At 37.9% G+C, this 23718-nt stretch overlaps 6 protein-coding genes and 1 non-coding gene across 7 annotated transcripts; 1 reads left to right on the top strand and 6 right to left on the bottom strand.

The window, feature by feature from the left end:
• Positions 1-47: 47 nt before the first annotated feature.
• On the bottom strand, positions 48-907 carry LOC139189940 (protein AGENET DOMAIN (AGD)-CONTAINING P1-like). The gene has a single exon (XM_070809221.1). The coding sequence runs from the start codon at positions 720-722 to the stop codon at positions 96-98; it is 627 nt and encodes a 208-aa protein (XP_070665322.1). The 5' UTR covers positions 723-907; the 3' UTR covers positions 48-95.
• A 735-nt stretch (positions 908-1642) lies between these two features.
• On the bottom strand, positions 1643-3756 carry LOC103450860 (GTP-binding protein SAR1A-like). Its single transcript, NM_001294120.1, is given in 3 exon segments — positions 1643-2069; positions 2984-3115; positions 3625-3756. Coding segments are annotated over 3 exon segments (582 nt in total). The 5' UTR covers positions 3754-3756; the 3' UTR covers positions 1643-1748.
• LOC114820300 (small nucleolar RNA snoR83) lies at positions 2638-2766 on the bottom strand. Its single transcript, XR_003767790.1, has one exon. It is a non-coding gene; the product is annotated as a small nucleolar RNA snoR83 (small nucleolar RNA).
• Positions 3757-4233: 477 nt separating the features above from the next.
• On the top strand, positions 4234-6256 carry LOC103450861 (uncharacterized). Its single transcript, XM_008390262.4, has 4 exons — positions 4234-4733; positions 4836-4945; positions 5032-5150; positions 5903-6256. The coding sequence occupies exons 1-4, from the start codon at positions 4556-4558 to the stop codon at positions 6003-6005; spliced, it is 510 nt and encodes a 169-aa protein (XP_008388484.1). The 5' UTR covers positions 4234-4555; the 3' UTR covers positions 6006-6256.
• An 803-nt stretch (positions 6257-7059) lies between these two features.
• Positions 7060-9656, bottom strand: LOC103450862 (cyclic phosphodiesterase-like). The gene is made up of 3 exons (XM_008390263.4): positions 9227-9656; positions 8597-8639; positions 7060-7498 (listed from the first exon to the last, which is right to left on the bottom strand). Exons 1-3 carry the CDS (start codon positions 9512-9514, stop codon positions 7305-7307), a joined length of 525 nt encoding a protein of 174 aa, XP_008388485.1. The 5' UTR covers positions 9515-9656; the 3' UTR covers positions 7060-7304.
• An 884-nt stretch (positions 9657-10540) lies between these two features.
• On the bottom strand, positions 10541-14105 carry LOC103450863 (calreticulin-like). The gene is made up of 13 exons (XM_008390264.4): positions 13921-14105; positions 12848-12955; positions 12520-12712; positions 12155-12413; positions 12013-12069; positions 11874-11921; positions 11702-11788; positions 11494-11619; positions 11310-11405; positions 11181-11225; positions 11043-11069; positions 10855-10959; positions 10541-10771 (listed from the first exon to the last, which is right to left on the bottom strand). The coding sequence occupies exons 1-13, from the start codon at positions 14021-14023 to the stop codon at positions 10760-10762; spliced, it is 1266 nt and encodes a 421-aa protein (XP_008388486.2). The 5' UTR covers positions 14024-14105; the 3' UTR covers positions 10541-10759.
• A 3836-nt stretch (positions 14106-17941) lies between these two features.
• On the bottom strand, positions 17942-22222 carry LOC103423547 (pyrophosphate-energized vacuolar membrane proton pump 1). Its single transcript, XM_008361633.4, has 8 exons — positions 21460-22222; positions 20318-20892; positions 19761-20140; positions 19529-19615; positions 19100-19430; positions 18593-19003; positions 18429-18488; positions 17942-18320 (listed from the first exon to the last, which is right to left on the bottom strand). The coding sequence occupies exons 1-8, from the start codon at positions 21686-21688 to the stop codon at positions 18114-18116; spliced, it is 2280 nt and encodes a 759-aa protein (XP_008359855.1). The 5' UTR covers positions 21689-22222; the 3' UTR covers positions 17942-18113.
• Positions 22223-23718: the final 1496 nt, after the last annotated feature.

Raw genomic sequence — 23718 nt, 5'->3', positions numbered from 1 at the left:
ATTGAATAAATCAAATAGAATCGACGGTCAAAATTAACAGGGAGGTGTGAAAAACTAAACGTGTGTGAAATTTGGATTAATTAACTTGATGTATTTTACTTCGACTGCTCGATCTTTTCATACAAGATAACTTCAGTCATGGCTTCTGAGAAATTTGGATTCTCATGCAAGAACCTTCGCCTGTTCTTGCCAGGAAACCACATCCCTTTCTTCCAATCCAGATGAGGCCTCAAGTGAGTAGCCGGATAAGCAAAGTGTTCCGACGTTGTTTCGAAGAACACGGCGCAGAAACCGCCCTTCTCCCCGGTGACGACCCCTGTCCACCACCCGTCGTTGTCGTACGCATCCACCAAACCCCCGAAACCAAACTTTTGGTTGTTTGCAGATGAGCCGCTTGGGCTTGAAGGTAGGGTTTTGTTCGGGTGCGGAGGGCGGACTTCGTGAGCCATGACGGTTTCTTTGTAGAGCGTGCGCTCGTCATCCTCCAACAGCTCCTTGTACTCGACAACGTAGTTGTCCCCCATGTTGGCTACAACCCTAGCTGCGAAGTACGATCCGATGAACCCCTCCTCCTTGCTTAACACTTCAACCTCGCTGTTTGTTTCGAACCACCTTTCGGGGCAGAACTCAGTCGGATCGGAGGGTTGGGAGTGAGATGAGGAAGCAGAAGGACGAGAGTTCGTCGTGTTTTTACGACGTTGGATCGCACTGGAAGGCCCCATTGCAGATGATTTGTAAGTGAAAGAAAGGAAGTAGAAGAACGAGAGCTGATTAACTAGTTGCTGCCAAGGATGAGAGAGTTGATGAGTGCCTTGTTTGTATATATAGAGTCCTCTTCTGTTTGGGAAATTTTGCTTTCCTATTCAGCCCACCTAAAGTGTTACTTTTACGAATTTCTCGCACTTATAAACAGACCTGTAAATGAATCGGATTTGGACTAGATTATTTTAAATTGAAGTGCTAAGTAAAATAATCTGGCCAGATAATCCAACCGATGTTTAATAAGAAAATCCATATATTGATTTGTTAAGTTAACGAGTATCTGATTCGATAACACGATATGATTTCTTAAGCATGTTTTTTCAATAAACCATAAAAAAAAATTTGTTTTCTTAATCAACAATATACTTTCTAAAAAGTTAAGATAACTCTATATATTTGAATGCCAAGTCAGATTGGAACATTATCAATCGGATTAGTTCAAATTCATATTTGCTTTGTTAAGCTAACGGATTTTCAAATTCATATTTGCTTAAGCCAACGGAGTTTCATATTCTATTAATTACATCGAATTCAGATTAAAATCGGGTCAAATGATTCATTAACACGTACTTTTACAAATCTAACCCAATCATAGCACTATAAAAAAAAAACAACAAATTTAAGTGTCGCTGTCCCAAATTTAAGTGGTCTAGACAAAGAACAGATGTGTGTATATAGGACGGATCCGTTACACCACCTGTTTACACAACTTTTGACACGTGTTTATGAGCCACTTCGTAATGTAATTCAACAATCCAAACCGTCTATCTTTTAGGTCTTCAAAGATCATGTCTAACAAAAATCACCCATTATGGGCGTGGGGCAAGAGAAGAGGGTCGAACATATAATTTTGTTGCCGGTTTCACAAGAACGTGAACTATCAAATACCATTTGCTCATCATAAAGAAAAGAGGCAAAAATATCTCCAACAATAAAAAAAGCTTGAATAAATCGGAAACAACAAAAAGCGAGAAGCCTAGTCTTTACTACTTAATGTACTGAGAAAGCCACTGGAAGCCATCGCCATAACCCATTTTGCGAACGATACTGCACATGAAGACCTCGAGGGGACGGACATTCGAGTCTTGCAAGTTTACTTTGCCCTTGCCGGTGGTGAAGTTGTTCAGACCGAGGTGGAAGCGCAACTCTTCTTCTGAGGCCGCATATGGTATGTCGATCTTGTTTCCCAGAACAAGGAATGGAACAGCGGCCAATGACTCATCAGAGAGGAGAGCATCCAGCTCCTTTTTCGATTCTGCAAATCGTTCCTTATCGTAAGCATCCACCAGGTAAACAACTGCATCCACCTTTGCACAACAAATACAAAATGCATTACCAAGGATGAAACGTCGAGATAACATTTCTTTTTCGATCAAGAAAACATAGGGATAAAGTAACTCGAAGCAGCAAGACAAAACTTGCATAGCTTGAAACTTACACTCAATTTCTTAGGCAATTCCAAATCTCAAAATTCTTTCCAATTACAGATTCCAAAATATAGTCTAGTATATAACCAGATGAATTCTTATTCTCTCAATAGGACCTATTCGGGAGCTTTCGCACTTCACCACTATAAATCCCAGCCATCCGTATATGGTTAAAATACATCAACGTAAATCATATACAATCTACGGGGTGAAAAACACACGTGATTTAAGGACCTTATTGGAGATCAAATCAATATATAACACATCTAACTACATCTCCCAGGTTCTACTGTGCACTTTTTCCCTAGCAAATAGAAGTCCTTCACAGGGGTTGAAAAGAAACAAGGTGATCTCAGAATATAGCAGTCGACATGAAAGGTTTATCCCCACTTCTGATCAGACATCTGCATTTTGTTAATCTAGATAGCGAAACTGCAAAGCAAAGGATGAATGTGTGGTAAGGTACTATTAGCATACCTTGTAAAGACATAAGGTGCTATCAGCGAACTACCACTATTTATATCTGCGCCCCATGCGCCCCATGAATCAGGTAAACACAAAAACTTTTATCTGGGATTACGGAAGCATAACTATTCCAAAACTTTACTACACGCATGTGTCAAGAGATGATCATACGGCAGCTATTCTTGCAGGCGAATGCTGCTCGCTAAGTACACACAAACCACATAATTTTCATAAGAAAAAGAAAAGGCCTCAAGCAGTTCATATATGCAGAAGGCAGTTGCCACATCACATGCATACAATACATCCTTAAGTTAAAACATGAATGATACCTTGGCATAGTAATCTTTCCAAACTCTGCGAGCAATCTGATGCCCGCCCAAATCAAAAGCCTTGAACTTGATTTTCCCAATGCTTAACTCCTCGGACGTCGGATACTGCGTCGGTTGGTGTTGAACTAATCTCTGCAACAATCCAGCAACAGCAAAACCCACAGTCAGAAAATCAAATTCCCAGCTACTTATCACAATAAATCAAAACAATGACAACGGTAAACTGGTTTATTCATTTTCTCTCCTTCCAAAGATTACAATTTCAGTGAGTCAATATTGTCTTAACCTGAATTCTTCATTAACCAATTGACGCAGAGCTCCTAATGTGGAAAAATCATAGGAATTATAGGAAGGAAAGGAAAAGTTTTTCAATTGAATAACAACAATTAACAACTACATTCTCAAAACTATTAACTTCAGTCCATATTTTCTTTTCCTTCACTTTCCCATCAACCAAACAGACCCCACACTGATAAAGCATAAAACAAAAACGAAAATTTCAATTGAAACCAAAATACCAATCATTCCAATACCATTGAAGCATTCAAAGATCATAACTTTCAACGCATTTGTAAGCACCCAAAACCCACCAACAAAAGTTGTTAAAAATCGGATTAAAATGATGGGATTGGAAGAAAGACCTCATCTTTGAGCATATGAAGCAACGTCGTCTTGCCGGCATTGTCGAGACCCAAAAACAAGATCTTCGCCTCCTTCTGCCACAAACCGAGCGATGCAAGAACCCCGTAGAACCAATCCAACAAGAACATGGTGTTCGTCAGATCGAAAGCCTCCCCCGAAATCAGAGAGACGGACAAATAGCTAGAGAGAGTTATGTGGAACTGTTACTGGGTTTGGTCCGATCGGACGGCTCCTTAGGGCTATTGTCGGCCGTTAGATTGTAAATTTCGAACAGCTGGAGTCTGATTTTTTTTAGTGTGGTTGAGTCTATATTAAATGTATGAACTCTAACAAACAACCAATTAAAACATAATATTTAATTGAGGTATGGTTTTGATTTCGGGACAATTTTCAAAAGTCAAAATCGAAACCAAACCGCTTCCTACATTTCTGTTCGGTTTCAAAACCGCAATACCAAACAATTCGTTGTGGTCCGATTTGATTCGTGTTCTTGTTTCGATTTTGGTTTTCGGTTTCAAATGTCCACCGTTAATTGTTAACAAATCTAAATACCAGTACTATCGATTTCAAATCACATGAACTAATACAAAGACTGGTACCGAAAAGTGCTTGTTTTTATATAAAGAAGCAAAGTGGACCAAACTTTAACCTTTATGTCAAGTGAACTGAGATATTATATTAAATACTCAAATCTTATCCAAACTCCAGAATCCAGATAATCTTCAACCCTAAACCGGCACACCGTCTCAGAAAACCACGAACCACACAAAAGCCCAAACCCACAAACCGCCCACAGTAATTTCCCACCCATCTTTTTACTACATATACCCACTTCACTTTCCTCTGTTCCATCAACCGAGCTCCCTCCAAAAACCACTTCCGAAAATCTCTCAAACCGTTTTCAAATTGCAACCGTCCGATCGATTAATCATGACTGACGTGGCAGAAGGCGAACGGAGGATCCTCGTGGCCGTCGACGAAGGCGAGGAGAGCATGTATGCGCTGTCGTGGTGCCTGAAGAACATCGTTGCCCAAAATTCCAAAGATACCCTTATCCTACTCTACGCCAAGCCCCCGCGAGCAGTGTTCACCGCTCTGGACGGCACAGGTAGGAGGAGAGAGAGGACCCATCCGGTATTTTGTCACAACATTGAGGTTATTTTGGGAAAGAAGATTCAGTGGTTTTTTTTGTAATTTTCTTGTGAAACAGGGTATTTGTTTTCGTCTGAGACTTGGGCGGCAATGGAGAAGTACGCTGCTGATGTGGCGGACTGCGTGATGGAGAAGGCCAAGAAGACGTGCAGGGACCTCCGTCAGGATGTAAGTGTCAGAATATTGATCTTGTGAGGGTAAAATCGTCATTTGGTTTTTTTATTTTTCATGTGACGTTTTCGCCCCTGATCCAGGTTAAGGTGGAGACGAAAGTGGAGAATGGAGATCCGAGGGATGTCATTTGCCAGATGGCAGAGAAGCTTCGTGCTGACGTGTTGGTCGTGGGAAGCCACGGCTACGGCGGCATCAAAAGGTGGGTCCCAATTTACATTGACAATATGAAGATTGGAGATACTAAGGTCTGGTTTGGGTTGGTTTGGTGGTGATTCTTAATAAAATTGGTATAAAAAAAAGTTAGGGGTTTTATGTGTTTGATAAATATTTAGTTTCAGCTTTTTTTTTTTTTATAGTTTTGGATGAAAAAAAAAGTTACAAACAAGAAGCTACAAAATTCAGCAGTTTTTTTTCACTTCTTTTTTACATAAAAATTTACCAACTATTATAATATTGTTTTTTTTATCAAAAAACATTTTTACAAAAAAATTTACCAAACACTTTACAATTTTATTTTATAGCCGTTTATTCTCACATCACAACTGAAGTTTTTTTTTTTTTTTCTTCAAAGTATACCAAACCCCCTAAACAAGGTCTACGTCTCACGTTACTCGACCGTCCAATACACGATTTCAAAATCTATCTATTCGGGTCACAAAAAATGTGCCCATTTAGAATTGAATGTTTGTGCCTTGGACGGACAGTAACACGAAGGCCTTTACACATGGCACATGGTGTGAGATTGGTTAATAAACCTTGGTATGACAATTTTTATCCAAGGAAGAATGAAGCTTTTGGTATAGGATAACGCTTTTTAAATTTTAAATTAAATGATGTCTTACAATAAGAAATAAGTATCTTAATTAACATCTAAGTAATAATTCAATCATCAATAACCACATCATTTAATTTACGTATTTAGTATAAAATTTTAATCTCCGTAATTTGCAGGGCTTTCCTTGGGAGCGTGAGCAATCACTGTGCACAGAATGTCAATTGTCCCGTCTTGATTGTCAAGAAGCCAAAAACAAATGCCGGGAGCAAAAGCCAATAATTGTGTTTGGTGAAGGGTGCTGGCTAGTGAAGAAAAACAATCGTTTGTATTTGACTGTTTAAGCTTTGGGTGCGCTCGAGGCTTCTCTTTGAATGCATCGTTAAGAAAATTATGCATGTATATGTAAAATTTTGTGTTTGCCGTCTTTTCACATATGTGAATTAGATCAATTTTGGAGGTATTGCACTTAGCCATGTTTTTATACTCAGTGATTTATAACATTAATTGTGCGTGCTGCCTTCTTCATCCAAGTTCGAAGTTTTGCACTCTTCTTCTCGTAGATTAAAGTAATTTGGAACATAGTATGGTTACCAGAAAACCATGATTGGAAAAAGCTACATTCATTCGTGGACAAAAAAAATAAAAAATAAAAACAAAAAACAAAAAACAAAAATCCAAAATATTTTCAACTTTTGAGAAGCTTCTTCAAGCCCTTGATCATGAAAGAAAGTCAACTTTACGAGATCCCTATAAATTAAGAAATTGAGTTTCATTCCGTATCTTTGTGTCTGGAATCTTAGATCGAGAAGTATGGACCATTCAATTTCAATCATCCTGCCTTTAATAGCTCATTCTACTGGTTCACTTCATAAAAATCCAAAAACTTAAATGTCTCGGATCTCTGTCTCTCTCTTTTGAATGGTTTAATTCTCTCGGTCTGTGAGCTTCGAACACAAAGATCTAGAGTTTATCTCATTCCTGAATTAAGCATGCCTTAGGGATATTAAGTACCACGAGTGTTTTAACGTGTCGCGTCACTTTTAACTTGCAACGACGGTCCATTGGACCATTGATATCATATATATAGTTGTACTGGCTTCAATTCATGCTTAATCCGATTACACATTGTCACTGTGTATCAATTTATGCCTCTTTCCAAGGACATGCTCGAATCTCCATCCCAGTGAGAGACGAGACTGTAACTGTTGCCAAAATTGTTGGAAATTGGGTGGATTGCAACAACAAGAAGAGAGTTTTTCACGTCGACGGAAATCCGGTGGATTGCAGGAAGAGAGTGCGGGTTGATGAAAGGGTTGTGGACAGCTACAAGAAGTACGAAATTGATCATATTGCTTGTACTAAAGGAAAAATAACATAGTTATAAAACGATACATAGTTTTGTTAATCTTTAAACCAATGATTCTGAAACAGTTGATCATTTAGCGTATAATCCACATGAGGTTCATATCACTCAACGATAGTTTCGAAATTTACAGAGACTTCTGTGTGTCGCGACAACTAAAGCTCAGCAAGAGAGAAGACATGGCCGGAGGCAGTCTTGACACAAGCTACAATAGTTTACCCAAAAACTTCAGCAACCTTCTCCCAAGTCTGTTGAGTCATATCGTCGTTACACTTGTACAAAACAAGGCGTCTCATCGTGAAACGGAGACCAACGATGCCACCATCAAGAGCAAGAACTTTTTCCTTAGCCTTTTGCTTCTCTTCGTCGGTCAGATGCCCATAGAGGAGGCTCAAATGTGGCATAGGACCTGCATTGATACAATTCGTTGCAACCCAATGGAATAATCGTTAGTTATAAAGCAATAAAAAAAGGGAACTTTAACGAAAAGCATCCGGTACTGTTCACTTCAACGAAAAACCACATTTTTACACTAAAAAGTCAATCCTGGTACTATTCACTTTACCCTTTATTTTGTCCTTATCATTAAAACTCAAAGTTTTCAAGCCCTTTTCATTAGTTTTCCTATAAAAATATGCAAGCAGTCTAATATCTTAATGGATAGAATTTTGGTTTCCACCCATGCATCTCGAGTTCAAAACTTCTCATCTCCTAAATTATATTGAAGTGCTAATAACAATTCCCTTGTCAATTCTCAATTCATTAGTGCTCAGCACCAAACCTTAACAAAAATTGCAGTCAATGAAATGGCAATCTACAAAACCCTATGGAATATATCTTTAGACAAAAGAGTTCCTTTTGTTGGTTCTTCAAAGCAAATGCATATCAACTTAAGAGTTCTGGTTATGGTCGCTCACTCTTAGATTTGATATGGTGTAGAAATTAAAACACTTAAAACGGTTCATGTAGGGTTAGTTTGGAAAGTGCTTTTAAATGATTGAAAACGCTTTTAGAGAAAATATGTTTTTAAAACTCAAAAAACATCTACTCTAAAAGTGTTTTCAATCAATTAAAGTAATTTCCAAACGAGTCATTTTTCTCCGCCCTTTATATCAAATTTAAAAGTGAATCACCGTACATCTCCTACTGCATAATGTTACACCTATCACATTTTTCATATCACATTCGTATAATTTCTTTAATAGAAGTAGGGTCCACTAACACATATGAATTTCATCTCTATTAAAAGATAGTACATATACAATACGAAAAATATAATAAAAATAGCATTTTTGTTTCTACTCACTTAATGATCAAGATAATATTTTGATTCACGACAACAAGTTGAGCACTTCTCGAGAAAAACTCACATTTAACGAGTGTATACATTATCATCTCTCTCACAACAAACATTCATGTGATATAGAACAAAACTTGTAAAAATTCTGCATGAAGTTTTTATTAATTTTGAATCAATAATTTGTATGGGAAGGCAGATTGATCTTACCGAAGCGTCCAAATCTCCCAGCCACGTTCCTCATATGAATTACCTAAGAAAGAAATTAATCGACTACAATCACATAACTAATAACTCTCAATCTAAAAAAGAGATAATTGTTCTTGATCAAACAGGTTACAACAAGTGTGCTCATTTGCAGTTAAGTTTGAATCTATTTTTTTCGTAATATAAAGGAATTTAATATAGAATATCAAATGTAACAATATTTAAAACATCAATACATGTGGAAATACCGATATGCAAATTTATAAAAATATCGATGGATATATCGCTATCGATTTGCAATAGAGTGAGTATATCAACTTATTCAGATTTAGCCAAAATTAGAGAAAATTTCTCAAAAAAAAATTTTCAAAAGTTCGAAATCTACAATGAATTATGACAAAATTTATGTAGTAAATCGGTAAACATCATCGATATTCGTTAATTTTACTATATCTGCATAGGGTGAAGTTTTTATTTCATCACCTTTACAATATCCATCTTAATTTTACGGACATTTGAACGAAAATATTGACAAATTGGTTGATATTTTAAACACCGATATTATATATAATAAAATAAAAAAAACAAGAGAAGATTGATAAAATTTGAGTGAATAAACGAATAGAATGAAACCTCGGGATCGATGAAGAGGTAAACGCACTGGTAATAGAATGCACATGGACTGGTATTCACGCGCTCAATTTTACAATCGTAACTGACTCCCGTACATATCTCTCTGAACTTCTTCACGATGGACTCGTGATCCGAGTGGATCGACACCATAATCGGAATGTGGGGTCGGATCTCCGGCCCACCAAATTCTTCGCGAAGACCGTCCATCACCTTCTTGATCCTCTCCGACACATCATCCGGTGGGACGGCCCATATGGCATACTTGTGCACTCGCGGCTTATCTGGCATGGTGAGAAAAACGAAGAAGATGGATGATTGGTTTTGCAGCGTTTAGGTTAATTGGGAATTGGGGATTATATTGCGGTTGGTGATCAATTTTGGAAATGATCGTTCTATTTTTTTTTTTTTAAACAAACATGGGGTTAGACTCATAATGAGATAGTAATAATGTTGTTTAAATTCGTTTTTGACGAGAATAAAACTTCGCACCACTAAACCGTAATACTAAGTATGCGTTCTATTTGAAGCTCAGCATTTTTTTTAATACCCAATTTTTAATAAAATAGTTCTTTCCACACCCAAATTTTGTCTTGGACGGTCATCAACCTTTTATCCATGCATAAAATCAGGGCTATAAAAAAAATGAAAACTAGTGAAAAGGGTTTGAAAACTTTGAGTTTTAACGAAAATGACAAAATAAAAGGTAAAATAAATAGTACCAAGATTGACATTTTAGTATAAAAATGTGGTTTTTCGTTAAAATAAACAGTACCATGACTTTTTCGTTAAAATTCTTAAAAAAAAAGAAATCCGACCCAAAAAAATTATCTAATCATTCAGTAACCAAAATCGAAAAATTCTTGAAAAAGTTTGGTACAGGTGTTGGGATCATAGATCAGTAATATCGAACCGAATTTTATGATTATATAATTTAAATTTTAAATATATAACATATAAGATTATAAATTATTATAGTCGTCGGATTGATTGAGATTTAATCTCAACCGCTCAATTAAATTCAACTCTGTCTCTCTCTCTCTCGACCTCACCTCAGTCCTCCTTTCTCTCTCCCGACTCAACGACTCCGCCCATTATCGATCTAAATTCAAGACAATGAATCGTTTCATCTAATTTCACTCTAATGTTGGAAAAACCAAAAACACCAAGAGAGCGTAAACTTGGCAACCAATCTAATTTGGAAATCCCATGAGGATTTTCTTAGCAATGTAAACCGCAGGGACCATTTTAGCATTCAAGCCAAAATATAAACAACGAAAATATTGAATTCGACAGAAAAATTCAAAGAGTACTCGGTTTAAACTAATCTCATGTGATTATGAAAAAGAACAAACACATCTCATCGTTTTTGTTCACATGGATCAAATAGCTAAATGAGAGATTAAGAAATCAGCAACATTCAACATTTAGCAGTATCTCTTTCCTCTAACACTTCTACAGCTAAAAAATAACGAAGAAAAAAATGGAGCACTTGACGCCGAAGCTTTTCTCCAGAACTCTTCGGTGCTTCCCTTCCTACAGTTCGTCCTGAAAACACAAAGCACAAGGCGCATCAATCAGTAAACAGACTAGTTGTATGGTTGGTAAACCGAAAAAGGAAGAAAACCTACATGTTTCTCAGCCTCCTCGGCGCTCTCTTCAGTTGAGTCTGGTTTAGATTCGGCGTCAGAGTCATCTTCCGCATCATCGGCGTCAGCATCATCTTCTTCCTCGGCCTGAATAACACAGAGAAGCGGTTAGGGACCGCAGAAAAAGATGATGGCTAATAAATTCTCAGGTGTAAGTTTTGTATGCTTACATCAGAATCAACTGGGTCTTTTGCTTCCTGGCAAAAGGATTAAGGCAACAAGTTAATAAGAACGAAAAGCACAAGATTAATAATAGTGTGAATAATTTTGGACTACGTGAATAAACATTAGAGGGAAAAGAGTAGTACCTCCTCCTGCAGTTTCTCTGCTTCCTCGAATGCTGCCTTCTCAGCCTGAGATTGCACGAAACTCAATCAGACATGTTAAAAGAATACTGTTAGAAATAGCTACGGAAAAAGGTATGCTAGATGACATACATCTTTTTGTTTTCCCCACGTTTCGTCAGCCAGCTGCTTTGCATACTCCGGGTCTTCAGCGATCAAGATATTGTCAAACAGGGTTCCAGATTTCACCTAGGACATTCCACATCTTGCTTATCGGACTTTGATTACTGAGGGAACTAAAATAGAAAACTGGAGGAAAGGTAACAGACAATATTACCTGCCACAATTCGATTCCGACATACTTCAAGTTGGGGTAAACATACAGCTCAGGGTCATCCTTGAACTTTGGGTTGTCAATGAGTGGTGCCTTCCACTTTCCCTTGAAGTTGGGGTTCTTGATTTTCTGCATAGTGGGGGACAAAAATTATGACAGAGCACTTAAAAGTTACCTTTCAAGATATTATTCAAACCTGAATTCCACAAACCTTTGGCTTCCATTCACCCTTGTATTCGGGGTTGGGAATGGTTGGGGCAGTCCATTCACCATCTTCCTCATCATCCCAATCTTCCGGCTGAAACACCAAATCACGTTAGTGAGCAACAGAAATACTCTTCCGTGCATGTGTAGTATTTTGCAAACCCACGTCAAATCATTACCTTCTTGGCTTCGGGATCTACTATCTCCTTGGGAATGTCATCATAACCCTACAAACAGACAATGAGAGTCAGCATGCTTGTATATTAAGTAGTTAAAAAGAATAAGCATAGATGATTTGTATATAAAATGCGTGACTACCTCTGGCTTAGTATCTTCGGGGTCAGGAATGTATTCTTTGTCATCCCAATCTTCAGGCTGTCGATATCAGATGGTTAGTTAATCACCACTTCAGTTATGAATAGTTTACTGATATCTCAAGAGTTCAATTATAGATACATACTTTCTTGGCCTCGGGATCCTTGATTTTCTTTGGAGGCAGAAGATCCCAATCACTGTAGAGGCTGCCAGTTTGTTTCTCTACATTGTCAATAAGGATGCTGTAGGTAGCATCTGGGCGGAGGATAAAGGTATAAACATGAGTAAGCTGATCAGTCTCACAAGGGACGTCCTTCTTGATCAAGTTATTTGTGTTATTGTAGTTAAGAATTGCGTGAACTTTCTTGGTGCTGTATCCACAGATATCTGGCCCAAACATGATACTGCAAACCATAAAAGTTTATATACCATGTCAGAAATTATTAAATGAGGTAAACAGATTGACGCAAAGATAACAAAACAGTCAGATCAAATGGGAATATCACTTGCCTGTATGGGGTATCACCGCCAAATTTCTTCTGATCAACATCACCGCTGAGTAACTTGATGTAGCCACCACCACAGTCAAGCTTCTGCTCATGTTTCACGGAAAATTGGAACACTAGTGTCTTGTCCTTGTTGCTGAATTCAGGGAACTCAGCTGAAATGGCATAAAACCTATAATCCTCACTTGTTTGGATGCCTGTACCAAGATGTTAAAGTCATCGAAACTGGTCATCAGGACGATCTTCACAATATAAAAAATCAAGCAAGGAACACAGTAAAAAATCTGCAGATAACATAAATACAAGAGACATAATTGGTTATGAACAGATACCCTTGTCATTAGCATCTCCATTCCATTTGCCAGAGGTGTAGTTCCATTCTCCAGCAAGGCTCTCATCTCTCTTCCAGTCAGATTTAACCCAACGTTTATCCCATCCGTCTTTTAGTATTTGACAAATAGCACAAGAAACACGAGAAAACAGATTCAGAACAATAGAACAACAAAAAAGATCACTGGAAACAGTAAAAAGTAAAGAACCAGAGAAGTCAACATGTTAAATGTACAAGAGAAGTAAGCTTCTTCACTTTTTAAAGACCCTTTTAATGCTACTTGACCTACACATGATACCATTTGACATTCTACGCCTGCCCCACTTTGACTACTACTGTATCAGGCAAAAATTTGTGCCTTTTCGAGCTCCTACCAATCAAACTCTGTCAACATTGCAACATCACTAATAATTGACAAGTTCAACTGCAGAAAGAAACGAGTCTCGAGCCAACCAATGGATTTAGCAACAAAAGAATATCAATTTAACGGAACGGAAGAGATTTAGCTTTAATTCTGTTCAAAATCATATACGAGCTTAACAACCTGTGACACTACAGATTGAAAACAGAGAATGCAACATCTTTGAACTGAAATTGGACTGGAAACCTTACAATTATTGATTTTTTTCTTCTATTCAACACCATTTATCGATTCTAACAAAACCCTAAACCCTATTTTTTGTAATTTACAAACACTTCACTGACCACATTTATCATATACGCACACAGATATATCAATACCCAAAGATTTCCATTCGAAAACATAACCGAAACCACAAATCAAGCTGAAAATTCAAACTTTAATCAAGTTTCTAGCAGATCCAATTGAAAACCGTCAATTAAGCTCACACTAACAGTATTCATAAAACATTAACCACCAACACAATCAGATCGAATCGCAGACTAATAACCAACACCGATCCTCCAGAAATGACATCTGATTCAACTCAATTACCGCACACAAAGCCTCTAAAACCCTAATCAATTGAAAATGCAACCAAAAACCGATGACATCAAATGATCCGTACACCTATAGATACAGAGTGAGAGACAGAGAGAGAGATGTATGTATACCTTCGAACCGTTCTTCGAAGAAAACCTTGGCGGAGGCGATGGCGAGGAGAGAGAGAAGGACCAGGGGCAGCAAGCTCGAGTTGGTTCGAACCCTAAACGCCATCGTTTTCCGCACCGAGAGAGTCTGCAGCTACAGAGACTGATGAGGAAGCTCGATCCCTGCAGGGCTGTTATATATAACAATCGGTTTTCACAGCAGTAGTTTTTATCTTGGGGTAAGAGTCCTCGCTGGAAGACGGTACCAATAGAAACTCGCCACGTGGTTTCGTCTTGTCATTGGCGTGAGGTGGCGGGATCTTATTGGTCCCTCACTGAAGTTTGCGCTGCAGCAACTGGGTGCGCCACGTGGGTTGGAGGAATCGAGTGGGAGTTTACGGAAATGCCTTAGTTTGGTTACTTTGTAACGAGTAAATGTAGCAATGGTCCATCAACTTTAACTTAATTAGAGCAATGGTCATTCAATTAAAAATTTATTATCATTGGTCATTTAACTCATCGAAATGTGCGGCTATAGTCCCTCAACTCAAAATTCATTACCAATGGTCCCTCAACTTTAATTCAATTAGAGAAATTGTCCCTCAACTTTAACCAAATTGGAGAAATGGTCCCTCAACTTTAACCCAATTGTAGCAATGATCCTTCCAACATAACTCATTTTGACAAAATTTTGACGAAGTTGACAAAAATAACCATAGCTACACGTTTTGATAAGTTAAGGGATCAATGATAATAGATTTTTAGTTAAGAAACCAATGATAATGAATTTTTAGTTGAGAAACTATTGCTCTAATTTAATTAAAGTTGAGGACCATTACTACAATTTACTCATTTGTAAAAGGTCTGTGAGGAATATTAATGACATTATCTTTAAATTTAATTAAATGAAATTTGGCCCACTAAAAAAAAGAAAAATTTAAAGGAAAACTAATGAAAAGGGTTTGAAAACTTTGAGTTTTAATAATAAAAACAAAATATAGGGTAAAGTGAATAGTACCAGGATTGACTTTTTGGTGTAAAAATGTGGTTTTTTGTTAAAATGAACAGTACCGGGTGCTTTTCGTTAAAATTCCCAAAATTTAATGTGCCACACACACAGTCCTATACATTAAGTATTATAATATAAGTAGTTGGAAATTTTATTTTTTATATATCCAACCATTTGTGTTTTGACACTTAAGATTCGATTGGTGAGCTGAATGAGATTGAGTTTTAGGGATAAGATTGGATTGACAAACATTGATTAGGCTTTGTAAACAGGACTTGTAACCCGTGTATAATATTGGTTAGATAACATACACTATTGTGAATTAATAACCTATCATGTTCAGTCCTGTCAATCTGACATCTCTATTTTAATTGATTACAACTTATCTCAATCGGGCCAGCAAACAGACCCTTAAGGCCATCTCCAACCGAAGGCTGGCCAGAGGGCTCGTTTGAGCCCTCTGGCCCTCCAAGATTCCCCAAGATATTAATATTTTAATGAACAGTACAGGGCCATATTTGCCTCCGTCTCCAACCGAGGGCCAGAGGGCCAAAGGGCTCGTTTTAGCCCTGTCACAAAAAACCGTCTCCAACCGAGGGCCAAAGGGCCATAGGGCCAAACATAATTTATTATTTAAAAACTACAATTTAATGTTGTATAAATGGCCTAGGAAGTTATACGAAAAAAATAGAATTGAAAAAAAATATGAAACAAATTTTGTGAAATAGAAGTTATAGGAAAAAAAATATGAAACAAAATTTGATTCATATGAAAAGGAAAAAAAAGGGAAAAAAAGAAGTTTAAATTCATTAAAAAAAAAAAAAAAAAAAAAAGAGGCCTAATAATCCAACGGCTACTAGCCGTTATATTAAAAAACATTTCAAACTATTAGTGTCGGTTATAACTGACACTAATAGTAGAACTATTAAAAAAAAAATAAGCCAGCCCTCCAGCCCTCTCCGATCCCGTGGGGCCCTCCCAGATTCCAGAGCCCTCTGGCCTAGCCCTCGGTTGGAGACAGTTTTAGGGCTATTTTCGGCCCTCTGGCCCTCTGGACCCTTCGGTTGGAGATGGCCTAATGTACTGAGCCATGTCCCATCACGCTGAAAAATCTTTTATTTAGAAACATCTTAATACTTAATAGGAGGAGACTAGGATTGGGTTAAACAAATCACAAATTATGATTAAACTTTTGTATTGTTTGACAATGTCTTTGGACTATCCAATTTTATTATTATCGTACAACATCGTAATTTGACAAAATCAAAGTCTTACGTTTCCACACTGGAATATTCAAGCCTGGATCAGAATTCATTGAATTTGTATTTGTATGTAACATTTCTCCAAGTTATTGTGTTAGAATATGAATTAATATGGTCACGGTTTGCAGTTTGAAATGCTGAATTGTTTCTTAAAAGAAAATTATTATAGTTAGCTCATTGTAAAATTTGTAAAAGTCACCATATCTTAAATGCGATTGATATTCAAATAAGCTAGCGTAAACAACTATCGAAAAGAAAAAGTATTATGGAAATATAAAGAAAAATAAATGGATGATTTGTCGTAAAGCTAACTTTGAGATTGGGTGAGAGAGAGACGATAAAGTAAGTAGCTTCGTTTTTTATACAATCACATTCCTAAATAAACACACTAATGACAACAATCTAATTTTTATAAATTGAAGAAAAAGTAAGTAGCTTCGTTTTTTAACTCCATCCTCATGAAAAAGATAAGAAAAAATTTTCACCAAAAAAAGAAAAGAAAAGAAAAGCTCAACATATGGATTGTTCAAACTTGACTACTGTTATACCTTAGCTCTAATAATGTGTGCTGCTTAATTGTTTGTGCGTCTTTTGTCCGCTGTAAGTTACATTTTTTTTTTATATAAGTAGTATTAAGATAGCGGGAAGTTTGAGCTTGAAATATCAAATGTAAAAGTAAATGCTCTTAATCGACTGAACTATGATTGCTTTTGTAGTTTACCCACTTTAGGCTTGAAGGTTTATCTAATGAACTTGTTACTTTTGATTTAAAAAAGAAAGCTTTCCCATATGGATATTACTAAAAATAGTGGGATTGTGACCTTGCTAAGGACAAAAACATAGAAAAAGGCACATAGCTCCAAACCATAAGATAAACTTGTTGCAGGCTTAAATATATGAATTTTCATAGTGGGACGGCACTCATTGTGTTCTGCTGTGCAATTCTTTGGATGCTTGGATTGGAAGTCACTCAAGGCTCGTTTGACTTTAATGATAGGAAATGGACAGAGACATAGCCTTCTTACATGATTTGCATTTGTGCTTATCAATGTTATCATGGTTATTGCTTTTGAATTGATCTACTTTTGTTTTCAAGTAACCTAACTGACGTTTTCAGCCAAAAATTAACGTTGTTCGTGTTACTTCTGTTTTCAACGTTGAAAGAGGTTGCTAGTTGGTTGTATTACTTCTCTTTTTCACCGTTGAAAGAAGTCGGCAAATGGTTGTGTTATCTCTCTTTTCAACGTTGAAAAAGGTGATCATCAGTTTAGATTCCTAATTAATAAAAAATTTAGCCTTTGTATGGAAGTTACTTCTTGGTCCATCAACCTTAATTAACACTAATTAGAGTTAGCCATGACCTAATATTGATTGGCCCATCCTTAAACATGGAATGTGAGCGCTTAGTCCGGAAAATTACTTCCTCTTATCATCTTGAATGTCTAATTAGTAATTTTAACACATCGTTACGTAAAAAAGCAAAAACATTTGATAACACATGAAAAGGCCGAATATCACCACCATGACACTCAAAATGTAGCTAAGTTTCTCTCCTCTCAACACTCAAAGTCAAAACCTGATAATGTTAAAAGGGCGACCTAAGCCAACAGGCTCTCAGCTTTGTGAGAATCGCACACCAGAGGGTGGGGGTGACGTATTTCGTACGCATCTTCACCCTTGCTTTGCAAGGAGACTATTTCATAACTCGAACCGTGATCTTTCAATCACAAAAGAGCAACCTTTCTCGTATAGACTAAAGTAGTTAAAATATTACTTTGACAAAAGAAAAAAAAATTGATAAATATGATTGTGGATACATATATATATTGATACGCAACAAAGAGTAACATGGACATACGTAGTTCTAGTAAAATTGGGAATTAGAGTGAAAAGCTCCGTCTTTATTAACACATATACCGCGGTTAACTTGATTTGCAACTCCATTTTCAAAGCCATTTGAAGAGGAGGCCTCCATGAGCTGCAAAGAAAGGAGCAAACACCAAGGACTCAACTGCCATGAGCTTGATCAGAATATTGAGCGAAGGACCTGAAGTGTCCTTGAGCGGATCTCCGATCGTATCACCTATGACGGCCGCCTTGTGGGGCTCCGAACCCTTGGGACCTAGTGACTTAGCATGTTCTGAAGCGCCGGCCTGCAGGTATAACATAGCGGGTTATTAGAACGTGCACGAGTGGTTTTGGGTTGGATGCTCGCATTCTAACAACAACTGAAGCTCAATCGAGCGCAAAAGCGTGCTTACCTCTATGTACTTCTTTGCATTATCCCATGCGCCTCCAGTGTTGGAAGCAGAAATGGCAATCTGTGGAGGAAAACAAAGGGAGACGCGTCTTAGCAAATGCCGGTAAATCCAACTGAAGGGTGTGAGAAATTCAAAATCTACAGCACGAGAAAGGTTTACTTTACCTGCACACCGGAAACAAGTGAACCAGCAAGAATCCCGGCAAGAGTTTCAACTCCAAAGAAGGTGCCGGCAATGAGTGGTGTAAGCATGACCAAAGCGCCTGGCGGGATCATCTCCTTGAGGGAAGCATCTGTGGAAATCTTGACGCACGTTGCGTAATCTGGCTTTGCTGTTCCTTCCATGAGCCCCGGAATTGTGTTGAATTGCCTGCGAACCTCTTCGACCATTTTAAGCGCTGCACTTCCCACACTCTTCATTGTCATGGCAGAAAACCAGTAGGGAAGCATAGCTCCCACAAGCAGGCCAATGAAGACTTTCGGCGTCAACACATCAACAGTCTCTATTCCGGCTCTGCTGACATAGGCACCGAACAAAGCAAGAGAAACAAGAGCAGCCGATCCAATAGCAAAACCCTGAGACATACAAGAAAACATGTCAAAATCGAAATAAGGAATACAAATCACCATGCTTTCAGAATGCCTCTCGAGAATGCGCCTAGTTTGTTTTACCTTGCCAATAGCAGCAGTTGTGTTTCCAGCAGCATCTAAAGCATCTGTTCTTTCGCGTATCTCATGGCTCATCCCGGCCATCTCTGCGATCCCACCAGCATTGTCACTTATTGGGCCATAAGCATCAATTGCAAGACCTGTGGAGATAGTGCTCAGCATTCCCAAAGCAGCCACAGCAATTCCATACATGGCAGCCAAACTAAAGCTAACGTAGATAGCAAACGCAATGGCGAACACAGGAATGATGACTGATTTGTAACCAAGAGCCAGCCCGAAAATCACGTTCGTTGCAGCACCAGTCCTGCAAGAATCCGCCACATCCTGTACCGGACTGCAAATCAAACATATTAGTCAGCGTAAGGGTTTTGATGAACAGAAATATTTCTAGTGTTGTATTAATCACAACTAATAGGAAATTAATCGGATCACCTGTAAGCATTGCTAGTGTAATACTCTGTAGTGTATCCGATAACAAGGCCAGCCCACAAGCCAATTGCTACACAAAAGAAGAGGTACCTGCAGCACGTAATTCAAATTAACAATTAATTAGTAAATGGATACGTGTTATGACATGAGTGAATTGATAAGACCGTGATGGTGTAACAGTCACAATGAAGAATTACTTGGGAAGAACAGAAGTTGAGGATATAAAGAGGCATACCAGTTCTTGACAGCCTTATTGGTTCCAAAGCTGAAGAGAGTGAACTCTGATGGCAAAGCTACAAAGGTGACCACGGCGATCCCAACAGTCATTAAGACGGTTGAGATAACGAGTTGACGCTTCAAAGCGGGTTCGATCTCACTGACTTTCTTGATCTCAAACAGATCTGTTGCGAAAAGGGTTGTTATCAAACAAACCACAATCCCCATTGAACTTATGATCAAGGGATACGACATAGCGGTGTAGTCATGACCGATGCCAAAGGATGATATGGATGCAACAAACAATGCTGCACAAGATGACTCGGCATAAGATCCGAACAGGTCAGATCCCATCCCGGCAATGTCTCCTACGTTGTCACCCACATTGTCTGCAATAACCTGAAAAAGAAACACAAAATTAAAAGCGCTCATACAACTAAAAAGCGCTTCTGACTACGTTTAACAAAAAAACGTACAACTAATTCTCAAAAGGCCAAATGTGATGCTCTGTATTTGGGAAAATCTAAAACAAATGAGCAGAAAAACATAGTACAAAAGGGAGATGTAGCAAATTACAGCAGGGTTTCGTGGATCATCTTCGGGGATATTTCGTTCAACTTTCCCAACAAGGTCAGCACCAACATCAGCTGCTTTCGTGTATATGCCTCCCCCGACTCTTCCAAAGAGTGCCATTGAAGAACCTCCAAGTCCATAACCAGTAATTGACTCGTACAGTCCTTCCCAGTCATCCCCATAATACAGCTTAAATAGGTTTATGGACGCATACAGCACTAAAAGTCCATTGGCAGCAAGAAGGAACCCCATCACAGCACCCGAGCGAAAAGCGGTGATGAAAGCCTTCCCAACACCCCTCCTTGCTTCTAGGGTTGTTCTGGCATTGGCATATGTTGCGATCTTCATCCCAAGAAATCCAGAGAGAACAGATGTAAAAGCACCGAGCAAGAAGGCAACGGTACTGAAGAAGGCGTTGGCTAGTGCCGGCTTGCACATGTTGCCTGTGTTATATGTGCAGGGTTCACTTTTGGTGCTGAAACCCTTCACTGAGCCAAGGAAGAGGAAGATGATGGCGCTAAAAACGCCAACGAAGATGCTGAGGTATTTGTATTGGGTAAAGAGAAAAGAGGTCGCCCCTAGAAACATTATACGAATCAAAAGTTAGATTTCAAATTTACTGTCACAAAAGTGCAGCAACATAGTTCTCATTCTTTTCAAGTTTGATCCGTGATCGGTACAACAGATGCTATTGCGAGGAAATCTTCCGCGACGAAGATTAAAAAGGTACCAAGTACTAAATTTTCATTATTTTCAGGGTGTGATCACAGATCACTACAACTGAATGATGCTTTGGTGACGAAAACTTCCGCCACAAAACAAAAAAGGGAAGCAAGAACATAGCTTTTTATTCTTTTCAGGCAGTGATGAGTATACAACAAAACGAAAAACACAGGATTAAATTTTCAGCAAACACATTAAAAGGGTAGTAAAAGCATATTTTGTGTTTTTCATTCTTTTCTGGGTGTGATCTGATATACACTACAACAAAATGATGCTTTAACGACGAAACCTTCAGCGAGGATTCTTATTGCTTAAAGAACAGACATATTGTATTAGGATGCAGCTTATACTGGTATGAAATGGTAAAAAAAATGTAAAACAACTACAAGAACGAGAGAGAGAGAGAGAGAGAGAGAGATCACCAATGGAAATGGCATGCTGGATCTCAGCACACTTGATGGTAACCTCAAGAGAGTTAACACCCTCTTCTTCTTCTCCAATGAGCTTGTCCTTGTACCCATTTCGCTCACCATGCCCACCAGAGACCTTCACCCTTGACACCAAAAACCACTGCAGCAAAGCAAAACCAAGCCCCACAACCGCAGCCAAGGGAATCACAATCTGTGTCAGTCCCTCACTCAGCAAACCCATCTTCCAAAATCTCACACACAACAATTGCTTCCTTCAATAATTTTCTTGGTATATCTGAGATATTTATATGGCAAAGGAAAGAAAAATGCTTGGTGGGTATGAACTGCAGCCTCTTATAATCTTAATAATATATTACAACTGCATTATCCAAATCCAAACGATATCCTAGTGGGTTTGGATCATATCCGCTTGTTAAATTTCTTTAAATTCTCGAGCGCACATCTAAACCGTTAAGGTTCTCAATATCTGGTGTACTCTAAAATTATCGTTGCACTGCCTGGGGATTGGAATCTGTAAAGCTATAAAGCTTGCTGGTTTGAAAGGCAGGTGGGAATTGGGGGAAGATTCTTGCATGTACCTTGGACTAACACAACTGGTTGGTTTGATTATTTGGTATAAGTTTTGTCATATGCTCAGAGTTGTCTTGGTCCCTAGGGACACCTTTTTCTCGTTGATGGATAGAGTTGGCCAAATCAGCACCAGCTCAATAATTACTTGATGTAAATCACAAAATTCACGTTTATGCAAATCGCTGTCTTACTAAAACATAAGATTTTCTATTTATAGAGCACGTCAAACAAAAGTCTTTGAGGCGAAGGATGATTGAAACGAATTTTGTTTTAAAATGTTAAAAGTTACTTTTGGTAATTCATAGTTAACATAGCAAAGTTAAATGGCTTTATATGTAGTAGCACCACCTCCAAATTTAATAAAATTAACCTCCAAAATGGCTTTATACTACCTTAGAAAGCAAGCAACCACGACCTCCGATATTGTGTTAAATATTATCTTCTCATTATACTAATGTAACTTGCACCTTTATATGAACCCCAACCACGCCCTTACGGTTTTGTTTCTGGAAACTCAGACGAGAACTTCTCAGTGGGTCACCCATCCTAGGATTGCTCTCGCGTGAACTCGCTTAACTTCGGAGTTTCGATGGAACACGAAGCCAGTGAGCTCCCAAAAGGCCTCGTGCTAGGTAGAGATATGAATATACATATAAAGCTTACATGATCTACTTCCTTGGGCGATGTGGGGTGTTACAAAACATTTCAATTAGGTTATGAAAAATCACAGTTGGTGTTGTACCAAACAAAGTCTAAAGGAAGAAGGATTACTTACCAATTTTTTTATGGAAGCTTTATAATCTCTGCACGCAATTGATTTTAATGCACAATGTGATGCTAACTTGAATACCAAATAAATTCAAATTACAGTAAAGAAACATTTATATATACAACAAAAGGATAACTTGGAAAAAGTCTATATCAAGTCTCATTTTATTAAACGACTAGTCTTCGACAAAACGATACTTTGAACTACTCTAACGTATAGAAAAAGTTAAACTTAAGTGCAAAAAGCGATATTGTACTCTTATCAATTGACTTAATTCGCGTCTACAAATTTAATGGTGGCTGGTGGGAGAAGAATTCTTGATTGTATTCTACAAAACCAACGCGTTTACCGCACTTGAGCCTCGAAAGTCTTTGCTTTACAAATTATTAAAACAAAAATTGAATATAATATATGCAACCAAGATCAGTCTGCCACGCATTTGATCCCTTTCACTCTTACAAGTTAAAATTAAGAATAGTAGCTCAACTACAAAAACATTCTAAAACCTACTAATTTAGACTAATCTGAAACTTAATAAGCACTCTACCCCTTGTTTAGTAGAATATTGCTAACGATGTGGAAACGGTAATATGTATATGTGTGTATATATATATATATATATATTTTGTTTTTTAAAGGAACTAGCTGGTAGCTTTACCACGACAGTCCACCTTTTTAGGGATCGGAAAGACTCGCAGAGGCATTTTAGTCTTCTTATTGCCACCATGTGTGATTCAATAATGCCAGAAATCAAACTTAGGACGTGCTGGGTGAAATACGAGCCTAAAATTCGTTCTCAACCACAGAGCACTTCTATGGTTATTGTGGAAACAATCATATAAAATGGTTAATCTTTCAGCTACAGGATTCAATGAATTAATGATTGGAAAAAGAAAAAAACAGATCGTAAA

Source organism: Malus domestica, chromosome 12 (assembly GCF_042453785.1).
Source record: "Malus domestica chromosome 12, GDT2T_hap1".
Classification (NCBI taxonomy): domain Eukaryota; kingdom Viridiplantae; phylum Streptophyta; class Magnoliopsida; order Rosales; family Rosaceae; genus Malus; species Malus domestica.
Note: the sequence above shows the minus strand (reverse complement) of the source record. Positions and strands in the feature narration are given on the sequence as shown.

Excerpts from the sequence above, each read along its gene's own strand:
- LOC139189940 (XM_070809221.1), bottom strand. The coding sequence starts at position 722 with ATGGGGCCTTCCAGTGCGATCCAACGTCGTAAAAACACGACGAACTCT.
- LOC103450861 (XM_008390262.4), top strand. The coding sequence starts at position 4,556 with ATGACTGACGTGGCAGAAGGCGAACGGAGGATCCTCGTGGCCGTCGAC. Across the intron at positions 4,946-5,031 it reads GCAGGGACCTCCGTCAGGAT|GTTAAGGTGGAGACGAAAGT; the intron begins GTAAGTGTCAGA and ends CCCCTGATCCAG. Across the intron at positions 5,151-5,902 it reads GGCTACGGCGGCATCAAAAG|GGCTTTCCTTGGGAGCGTGA; the intron begins GTGGGTCCCAAT and ends CGTAATTTGCAG.
- LOC103450862 (XM_008390263.4), bottom strand. The coding sequence starts at position 9,514 with ATGCCAGATAAGCCGCGAGTGCACAAGTATGCCATATGGGCCGTCCCA. Across the intron at positions 8,640-9,226 it reads ACCTCTTCATCGATCCCGAG|GTAATTCATATGAGGAACGT; the intron begins GTTTCATTCTAT and ends TTTCTTTCTTAG. Across the intron at positions 7,499-8,596 it reads TGGGAGATTTGGACGCTTCG|GTCCTATGCCACATTTGAGC; the intron begins GTAAGATCAATC and ends GTATCAATGCAG.
- LOC103450863 (XM_008390264.4), bottom strand. The coding sequence starts at position 14,023 with ATGGCGTTTAGGGTTCGAACCAACTCGAGCTTGCTGCCCCTGGTCCTT. Across the intron at positions 12,956-13,920 it reads CTTCGAAGAACGGTTCGAAG|ACGGATGGGATAAACGTTGG; the intron begins GTATACATACAT and ends AAATACTAAAAG. Across the intron at positions 11,070-11,180 it reads CAGAGAAACTGCAGGAGGAG|GAAGCAAAAGACCCAGTTGA; the intron begins GTACTACTCTTT and ends TCCTTTTGCCAG.
- LOC103423547 (XM_008361633.4), bottom strand. The coding sequence starts at position 21,688 with ATGGGTTTGCTGAGTGAGGGACTGACACAGATTGTGATTCCCTTGGCT. Across the intron at positions 19,616-19,760 it reads AATAAGGCTGTCAAGAACTG|GTACCTCTTCTTTTGTGTAG; the intron begins GTATGCCTCTTT and ends TACGTGCTGCAG. Across the intron at positions 19,431-19,528 it reads TACACTAGCAATGCTTACAG|TCCGGTACAGGATGTGGCGG; the intron begins GTGATCCGATTA and ends TTTGATTTGCAG.